General features: G+C 44.6%; 1 protein-coding gene across 1 annotated transcript; it reads right to left on the bottom strand.

Moving 5' to 3' along the window:
* Window positions 1-421: 421 nt before the first annotated feature.
* NPL (N-acetylneuraminate pyruvate lyase (dihydrodipicolinate synthase)) lies at window positions 422-10,202 on the bottom strand (the record flags this gene model as incomplete). The annotated part of the gene is given in 12 exon segments (XM_009876494.1): window positions 422-545; window positions 1,344-1,578; window positions 2,619-2,658; window positions 3,486-3,570; window positions 4,326-4,372; window positions 4,565-4,713; window positions 5,492-5,584; window positions 6,114-6,189; window positions 6,275-6,332; window positions 7,459-7,546; window positions 8,458-8,531; window positions 10,138-10,202. Coding segments are annotated over 12 exon segments (1,134 nt in total), but the record flags the coding sequence as incomplete, so codon positions are not given.
* Between the last annotated feature and the right edge of the window lie 209 nt (window positions 10,203-10,411).

The following is a 10,411-nucleotide window of genomic DNA, read 5'->3' as shown; positions in this document are numbered from 1 at the left end:
CCTTTGGCTTTCTTGTTGGCTTTTCCGTCTTCACTTCTGGGGCAATCCCTGTAGTTGTTGTTTGGGTCTCTCTGCCCCAACCGTGCCGCCCTCAGGCAAAGCTTGGGTGCCTGCTGCAACCTCTGCCCTTTGAGAGTACGGAGCCGTGGCTCCACAGGCACAGGCCAAACCCCAGCACGATGCTCGGAGGGAGTTGCTGGTTGTCCTTGGGTAGGAAGGAGACGCGCCCTTCTGTCACATGGTGTGTCGCTTCAGTAGGGTTGCTCGCCTGTTTGGGGCTGAAGTCCCAGGCTCTGGGAGGTGATAACTGTCCTAGGAATCTGCCCAAGACCTTCCACACGCCCTGCCACCCTGGGACCTGCCGCCTCAAGGCACGCTTCGGTACAAGGACCTTGGGAGCTTCCCTAAGAAAACCATTTACATCAGTGCCAGGCGGGGAGAGGGAGGCGTATTCCTTGACTTTCTCCACAAGCCGGCTGCCGCAGCACAGCAGGGCTGTTAACACCAGAGCAAAGCACAGACCCACTGACGGTATTAGCACGTTCCTAAGCAGAGCAAAACAAAGAGGAAAGCAGTGCCGCCAACAAGCTCCGTGACCCGCACAGGGGCTTGCCACTTCGGAACTATTCTAGCTACGGTATGTGTAGCACAGAACTGCTGTTGTCTTGCCCCACAGTGGGCACCAAAAAGGACTGGTGAGATTATTTCTGACACCACCTCCTACGCATGCTACCAGACACTAAAACCTCCACCTGGTGTTGGGGGGTTAAGTCCAGAGTGCAAAAACCCACTTTCTTAACCTGACAGTAGGTGGCTCTCTGGCACTCGGGCAACATTCTGCATGGCAGTCATGTACAGGTCAACCGTTTTCTGTCGCAAGGAGGAAAAAAAATGAAGAAACACCTGCTCATCAGGGAGCCAACAGCTTTCTGCTGCACAAGGTTTTGATTTTTCATTTAGTAAAGGTGTACAAAGACAACCAGACCAGACAAAACTGGGATTTTATATGCCCAGCTGGTGTCCCTGTGACTTTGTGACAAACAGTAAAATACCCAGATAGTGTCACACCGTTGTTTTTAAAAACACGTTGCAGTGTTGTTCGTAGTTATGAAGGGAGAGGACAGAACAGGATTTAGCTGGAGGGAGAGTGGAGACAGATCTTCCTCCTTTCTAGACATAAGGAGTTTGTATCCTCCAAGTGGTGTCAATCTGCTTTTTTCCTTAAAAGCTACCAGCTACTCCTGGAATGTGCAGAGATCCGGCGGAGCAAAGTACGGTTACATAAAAAGGCAGCTCCATGTGCACCACCGGGCACAGAGCTGATTCCCTGAAAAAAAAATTGCAGCCCATCATGTGGGGAGTGTGCCACCGGACAGCGAATCCCAGAAAAGGAGCTTCCACTTCCAGATCAACCAGGAAGCGAACGTCAGTCACCATCGGGCCACGTAATGCCATCCAGCTTGGCTTTGGCCTGGACAATGAACTCCTCAGAGGCGTCAACAAGCGGAAGCCGCGGAGGTCCCATGGGAATGCCAGAAACAACGGTCATTACAGCTTTAGTCTGCGCGACACCAAAACCTGGGTGGACAAAGCAAAATCAAGACGTTTACAGACGGTTTTCCTTAAAGTGCTCTCTATACACGCGTCCGAAAAAGCAGCAGTGCGGGCAGAGTGTCTTTGCACTGCAGCATAAGCCAGGCTTTATCACTTTTTGGAAGTGAGAACTGTGTGACTAAGAAGAGACAACAGTGCTTGCAGATAGGAAAGACATTCCAGTAAAAATAACGCCTTTCCATGTATATATGACACCATTATTGATTCCCTCCTAAAGATTCCAAGCAGAGTACATTCTAGACATGCACTTTATAAACCACCGTGTCAGTTTTACCTATAATCGGGGCTGTATGTGTGTTCCTTTCTCCTTGCCAAAAGGTACTGCCACATAGCCCTCATGACAGTACAGGTGGTGTGAGTCTGCCGTCAAAAATTAGGCCACTACAAACTTACTATCACTGGTAGGTTGCGCTATCCCAGCCATTTGTCAACAGAAATGAACACTTTTCCTCACTAAGTGAAAATCATAAATGTTTGATTCAGTCTCTCTATGCTACTCTCACTTGGTCATTTTTAATTGCTTTCTACATTAAAACTTGTGTTTGTTTCTAAAAAAAAAAAATCACTTTAAAGTGCTTTAGCCTTGTACAGCCCTGAAGAGGGTTACTCTTAAATTACAGCAACAGAGTAGAGATAAACATCAGAGCTATTTTCTTACCAGAGCACCACTGTTTCAGAGAAATTACTTTAGAAACAAAGCTCAAAATGAAGTTTTGCAGATGGAACAACAGAAAAAAAGACCCGCAGGAAGAGTCAGGATAAGAAAGAGTAAATCACAGTGAGATTTCACTGAAGAAGAAGGAACTGAGAGTGGAATCTGTCAGGGATGCTTGGTCAGCTCCCTTGGTTGAGCTGATGACCACTATTAAACAGCAGACACAACATTTTCTTGATGTGGAATCTTTCAGGAAGGAAGTTCTGAGGGTACAGCAACATGAGAGTCTCTGGAACACCAAGTCTGCATTTTCAGATATAACAAGGGAAACAAGTTGTACAGGACTTACCTAGTTTGATGACAAAGCTGAGAAATTCCCCCATGAGAAACTAGAAAAGACAGACAGTAGTTTAACTCCTTCAAATTTTAAGATAAAAGAGCATCTAGAGCTATTATGTTTACGTCTTATACAACTGTGGCACAGCTCTGGGAATAGCTCTTGCCCACCAGGCCAGTCTGAGAGAAATACTCATTGAAGTCTATTGGAATAGGGAAGGGACAGAAGAAAACCATCACTCCCCCTCAGTCCCTCACTCACGTTCAAGCTGTCTAAGAACATTGACTCATATCAGGCTCTGAAGGTTTACAAATCTGAAGATGCATTGCCTAGTGAAACAATATCCTAGAGCAGATCATCTTTCAGATGTCTTTCAGACTTCCATCCTGCAGTCACCTCTATTTTAAGGCAAAAGAAGGCTGTCTCAAATGTCCCATAAAAACCCTGGGTGGAGATTGTATACTGATTGCTTAGAATTCTTCACAAATCTTCAAGGTGCCCAAGACCGAGGAGGGTCAAGGCAGAGCTGGTTTGGGACAGCCTTCTGCCCTACGTCATGTGAGGTGTCCTCAGAATATTCCTAGTCAGAATCTTGGCCACCATGGGCTTGTTCAAGGAAAAGAGCCAGGCCGTTGCTCGCTCTGCACAGATGAGGTTAGAGAGCTGAAGGATAAGTAAGGCAGCTCTCGGTTAGAAGTTAGTAAGGACTTGACAAAAGGTGAGGAGAGGTGACTAATAAGTAGAGGGGTCGGACCTGAAGGAAGTTTGCTTTTAATAAAGCTACCTTGGGGTACGGACAACAAAACTATCTGGAAAACAGCCCCAGTAAAGCCAGAAGAGAAAGAGCTGCTCCTGATGAGGAGAGCAAAGATACCGTACCTGATACTGCCGTGCTAATGCAAGGTCTGCCTTTGCAAAGGCTTCCAACATCAGATTGGTTTTTTGGCCCAAATAGTTGTATGTACTGCCAAAACAAAACAAAATCAGAATCAGTAAATGCAAAGGAGGAGCTTAGAACCGCTGAAACAAAAGAAGTAGCCACAGACTTTTTCTGTTGACATTATAAGAATGCCACTGTTAGGACAGAGATTCACGCAATCTACGTGTGGCTTATACTGTTGAGCATCTGAAGTACGCGAAGCCCTGTGTAAGAGTTTAGAGAGCAGATTTATCTCCCAGTTCTTCCCAAATGGAACTGCTTTTCAAAATTAAAAATAAGACGACGCAATTGGGCGATACGCAAAGTGCAATCACCTAATTTTCCAGATGCTCGTTCATTTAATGCATCATCTACACAAGAACACAGATATCACACGGTAATTCATCTAAGCAGCCTGGTATGAAGAGAAGACTCAGCAGAGCCCTTTTCCTCACACACTTCTCATGTGAAGTAATGACTTTGGCCTGCCTGGTTCCTTACCCATATAACAAAGACAAAATTGATTCCCTACTTCAGAATGTTGCCATGAGGATAAAGAAATATGCTGAAACTTTTGATGCCAGCTTACGGACCGCAGCAATAATCACCCAAACGAACATAATCCGAGATCACAGGTTACATGACCGCCCATCACTAGCGCTGGAGCTAGCTTAGCTCTCTGCCCTACCCTGCAAAATCCCCCACTGCAGCAACAAAGATAGTTAGAGAAATACTGCACAGATAGTGAAAATCTAACAATACGCTGTGTGTCAAGGGGAAGGAGTTCGAGCTATACTGACCTTCCGACTGCTCCGTTTGCCCCTACTGCCAGTGCACTCAACAGTTGCTAGTTTGGGGTAGGGGGAGAAAAAAAAAAAAAAGAAGTTTTTACTACATGTAACAAACTAAAGAAAAAAAAGGGAGTGGTGGGAGGGAGCATCAAAACTTCCTGGCACTGAACGTCCAGGGTTACTTTTTTCCCCAAGTCTGAAGTAAGAGAATGCCACAGAAGAAATTATTTTTAAGAGGAGCCTCTTACCTCATCCACCCCATAAAGAAACACAAACTGTTCTCTCTCATTCTTGCTTATACACTGTGCAAGGTCCAAGAGGTCCGTGTCGCTGAACTTCACACCCTGGAAGGTGGGGATCCGCTCTGTTATTCCATCCAGCAACTCTTCAACACGAACTGTGCAGAACAGCAGTCTCACATGAAGAAATATATCCCTGTTCTGGGAGATTTCCCTGTCTTGTCCTCAAAGGCGAGATGCTATTTTACAAGTAATTAACTTTTGGTCTAAGCTTCGTAAACTATATAGCCCTAAAACAACCAGCAAGACAGGTTCAGTGTGATTATTTCCCAGTATTATCCAAAAAACTTCACTCCACCCTCTTTGAATCGTTGCTTTCATCAGATCAGAAGAGAAAGTTTAGGAATGAACTGGCAACAACATATTTAGGAATAAATTTAAATTCAAACATCCAGAAACACCACACAACCTGCTGTTTAGAGCAGGTAACCAAAGATCCTCCACTAAAAAGCAGGACTTGAGAAGCTGTACCTTCGCATGTAATTTACTAGCAAACATGACTACACAGTCAGCACACACCAAGCGAGAGGGTGGTCACCATCTTGCAAAAACTGGGGTTCAACTATGGTTACCCAAGGCAACTACCTACCCTGGTCCACACTAATTGCAAAGCCACAGTCAGCATCAGCCCCTCCACCCGAGCTGTTCAGTGCTCCTAAGCTGTGACTTTCTTCCAATGAAGAGGAATTTGATTTGCTTTCCAGTCTTGTACTCAGCCCCATTTTCAGAAGGAATCTTTTCTGCTACAGCTTGCAGCTGATGGAGCAGAGCCCACAGAGCTGGTTTAGGCTCGCAGACTAACCCCACCAGCCACCGGGATGACTCAGGTTGCTGTGAGCCAACGGGCTCGGCAAGAGCTGACTGAGCAGTACTTACTCTTCACACCCGTCAGAGGGGGAATGTGGTAGTAATAAAATGGAACCGCAGGGGCTTCAGACGCAACCTTTTCTAAGAAAGCAACTAGTTCACCTGGAAGAAAACAAGCAAGTAGCCCTGTAAGAGAAGGACACTAGCTGTGATAAAAGATAGATTCCAGCAGTCAAGGTCTGTGGAGAGGCCATCTACAGCTTGCATAACACAGAGTTACATAAAAGCCTTCATCCACTGTAATAAAAATAATTAAATGTAATGAAACTCAGTGGGAAACCCTAGGGAAGGCAAAGACAGTATTTATTTCAGAGCAAATTGATTTCAGTATCTCTTACAGGTGTAACTCATGTGTGCTTCCTTGTGTGGCCTTTTTATAAGAGGCTACAACATACATCCCAAAAGACACCCCTCACATGTCTTACTGGAAGATTCTTAGTATCTCTCATTTTTGAAAAGGCTCTCCTTCTATATTTTGCTTTTGCATGGCACCAGACCTGACAGATGTGTGAATATTATCACCAGAATACTTTCCAGAAAAACTCACAAAGCATTAATCTCGTACCTGTGATAAAGGCTCGAAGGGCAGCACAAAAGGGCCTCAGGAGGTTTGGCAGTCACATCTACTCACCTTTGTTGGTGGGTTTGAAGAAGAAGGGGGCTATTACAGCAATAGCACTAGCACCTATGCTTGCTGCATGTCTTGCCTAGAAAAAAGAGAACGGAAAGTACCTGAAGGTACATCTGCTTTATGCATCACACACAGGGAAAAGGAATGATACGTATACACACCAGCGCTTGGGACTCTGGCAGACTCAGTGCACCCACATGAATGATCACATGATCCAACCTGCACAAGAATAAATTCAAAAGGTTTGGGGAGGTTTCAGTGATGGTGAAAAATACCAATCTGCCAAAATTAATCACTTCAGGCCAGGGAGCCACAGAAGAAGAACTTCACAGAGCTAGATTAAACCTAAAAGGGATTTGAACCTAGGTTGACCTGACAAGCACAGGGAAAATGCCAACAGTGGTAAGCAGCTGGTGATGGAAAAAAGAAAACTCACTTGCAAATATGAATCATATGTGACTGCTCCCTGTCACATGTGCAAGACTGTCAGGAGGGACAAATTTTAGTATTTTGTTACAACACTAAGGATTTAAGGGGAAGCTGGGAAAAGGAAAGGATATCAAAGCATCTTTGCTTGCTAAACCTATGGCTCTGCAGAACTACCAGAGGAATTCAGCCTCACAGCTGCAGCTTTGACCGCCTGGCTGCTGCTGCCAAGACAACCTCCCAGGTTCCAGTCAATCAGTCCCATTTATGTGTTTCTCCTTTTATTTCCACACAGATTGCTCGCTGTCTTTCTCATCAAAAACACCTCCTTTTAACCACATCCTCCAACATAATAACAAATAAAATGTCCGTGGTGAGTGATAGCAGACTATGACAGCTACAAGAGATGGAGAACAGAGTTGCAGTTGGACACACAGCAGCAGATCCAGGTTCAATTCCTTCTTCTGCCACTACTTTGCGCCTTTAGGGAAGCACCAAAACACTTTACATCTCAGCTTCCCCCCATACCAAATCATTTACATTATTAAAAGCTTCACAAATGCTCACAGGGCATAAACAGATTGGTCTTTAATTTAATTTCTTGTAAAGAATAAGCAAAGGGCAGATCCCTTTCTTATCCCCAGAGCTCTTTTTTTTTAACCCTGCCCCTCAGCATATCAGAGAAGGACTCTCACAAGCCCTCTAAGCAGCAGAAATGGACACCAGCTAACTGGCAGTAACAAAATCACAGACTTCTATGAGCTGGGGAACAAAGCCCAATAACAAAATACTAAAAAAAAAACCCCAAACCCAAACAAACCAACAAACCAAAACCAATAGCAGGTGTTGCTGTGCAAACCTGCATGCCTGTAACAATAATACGAGATCTGGAATCCCCTGTTCACTGTCAGCTACTCACTTGTCTTTTCCTTGGCACACCCATTCTTCTGCCAGCTGCTTCCTCTCCTGGACGCTAAGGGACAGTCCTTCTCCTGTTGTGCCATTCACTGTTTCAACACAACACAACACATTTGCTGAGGCCTGGCTACACACATTGGTTTTACTGAAGAACTGACGCTCTTGATAGTATTAAACACAAGTATTTTTCCTAAAATTCATTTTAAGATAGCGATGATCTGCACCAGGGGTTTGCAGTGTTACCAGCACTAAACACTTGTGTTTTAGGCTGGACTTGATGATCTCAGAGGTCTTTTCCAGCCTCAACAACTCTATGATTCCGTGTGAGAAACCTGGGCTAAGGCACTGCTCGAAGGCAAGGAGATGTTCAGTCACAACAGATTGAAATGGGACAGCTGAAGTCATGGCCACCCTCTGCTCTGCATCTTGGCACTCTTTTGACTGAAACAAAATTTTACACTGACTCCAGCCTACTTAACCATGGCAGGCTGTGAATGAAAGAGGTTTAGCAGCTGCTGTGTTCTCTACCCAGCCATCCCTGCTCTGCCCGCAGCAGTCCCTGAGATGGAGACAGAATGGAAAGACGGGGGCAGTGACCACCTTGGTATCACCCAGTGCACCACAGGTCTCCTAAAGAACTCCATTTGTCTTTGATGAGCTCACTGAATTCCCTGGACTCCTGAGCTGATGCTTTTTTAATCAGATGATTGTACCTTGGCCAGGCAAAGGGTGAGTCCTCTCTGCTAACACAGCATTATCCATTCATCACTGGGAACATCACTGCATGAAGGCAACATTTATTTTATCCCACCCAGAAATGGGGTGTAGGCAAAAGAAGATGCCTTAAGTACTGTTTACATTATGTCCACGGGCGAATATAAATTCTAGGGTGATCCCACATCCACAGTCTCTCCCACTACAGCTCTTATCAGGAAGGTATCAAAGGACTGACATCCAGGCAAAAGGGTGTAGCACAAGTTTCTGTCAAGAAAACACTTACCAAAGACATTCTTCACGTTCTGCTCGTTTACCAGATAATCCACGTACTGACGAATCACCGAAAGGTTAATTTGGCTGAAATTAAAGAAATCACAGCAAATTCAGGAGCCTCAGCAATCATAAGCCTCCACCCACAAATATCTTAAATTTAGATATCAAGGAGAAAATACACGAATTTTTGAAGCCTTGCGTTCGTACACACACAGACTACCTCAAGCTACAATACTCTCAGTATGTGCTTAACAATTCAGGCGACAGATCAGTTCTGAATTCTGTCTTCCAGTTCCCCTTCTTCCTGACAAGTAGTTCACTGTTCCCACCTTTTATCTCTATTAGTAATCACTGCAGGCTCACCACAGCAAAGAACTTTTGGGGGATGATGTGAGAGCACAAGGCACTCAAATCTTTTTGACTGTTCAGGGAAACAGGAGACCTCTTGAGAGCACAAAGGTATTTGTGCAAGTCCTGGCAAATAGTTAAACTATACTTGTAACTCCTGGACACAGACTGTGAAATGGCATCTGCTGGATGTGACTTTGGCCTCTTTTTCTCTCTCTTATTGAAGGATGAGGAAAGCAACAGGCTTCCCTGACAAACAGAGGAAATTGAAGTCTAGATTTATCTTCTCTGCAGGACAAACTTATTTATCACTGGACAATATTTTTTCATTGTTTTCATTTGTCAAATACATAGACCAACCCTCTAGTCTGGAAGTCAGTTCTGGGAACCTGATTGGGTTCACGTATCACCTAAAATTTCATAGCTACCTTCACCTAATGTATTTCATAAGGGCCAGGCGTTGCAGGCAGTGGGCCCAGATCACTCTCCAAATACTATGTTGCAATAAATTTGAGTAGTAATAAAAAAAGAAATCAGAAATAAATTTCTTCCACGGCAAGAAACAAAGCAGTGACTGCACTTCTGGAAAGCAAGGGATCACTTTCAGAGGACCGTAATAGCAAATCTCCACTGTCTTCTTCAGAAACACACAGATCTCGGCACATCCCCCATCAGAGGAGCTCAGGGTCCTTTGCTGACTCCAACAACTTTGTCTTGCAACATCGAAAAGCAGCAGAAAGGACATCTGTTTACTGCCACTGCTTTGAGGCAGGCTGAATTTCAACTTCCGTGTTGTTTTTCTAAGAACTGTACAGTCCTTGCAGTATTTTCATCAGGTTCAGGCTAATTCCATGCACACAGACATAGACGTGAACACATGAATGAGTTAGCTAGGTTAAAGAAAAGTATTAAAAGGCCATTGGATTTTGACAAATATTTTCTAGCTCTCAAGAGTTCTAACTAGGACTATGCTCACAAACATTTGACAAATATTTTCTAGCTCTCAAGAGTTCATTTTAACTAGGACTATGCTCACAAACGTGAGCATATTGCAATACTTTACACACATAACCTTACTACGATTTAATCCGCACCTACTAAAGCAGCAGAAAAAGAGATGTGACGTTGATCCCAGCTCTCCAGGACCAGACCTACAGCATCTGCTGGGTAACAGGGGGAGGTGGAGACTAAGGGACCCAACTCTACTCTTAGTAGGACTAACCTAAGAGTTCCCCTTTAAAAAAAAAACAACTCAAAACTAAACTAAAACCGGTCAGTTCTACATAGGAAGAAAGAGAGAGGTCTAAGGTAACAGCAATCAATGCAACTTTTGACAACTCACCCATCAGGAGTCATTGGAGTGATTGTAGCAGCTACAAGACCCTGTAACTTCTTTCCGGGTGTCATTGAGCTGTCTGGAAAAAAAAAAAGAGAGAGAAAAAGATTAACATCTTTATTTAAGTGCTGTTCAACTTGCGTGGAAAGCCAAACTTGGCAGGCAAAGGTCAGCAGAAGCGGACCCTGCAGGGAGAGAATTGTCTTTTTTGTTGGGGCTGAAAGCGCAGCTTGCTGCGGCCAGCCCCCGCGGCCGGGCCAGCACTGGGAGCCCCAGGGCC

This window comes from Apaloderma vittatum, unplaced genomic scaffold, assembly GCF_000703405.1.
Source record: "Apaloderma vittatum isolate BGI_N311 unplaced genomic scaffold, ASM70340v1 scaffold37820, whole genome shotgun sequence".
NCBI lineage: Eukaryota > Metazoa > Chordata > Aves > Trogoniformes > Trogonidae > Apaloderma > Apaloderma vittatum.
Note: the sequence above shows the minus strand (reverse complement) of the source record. Positions and strands in the feature narration are given on the sequence as shown.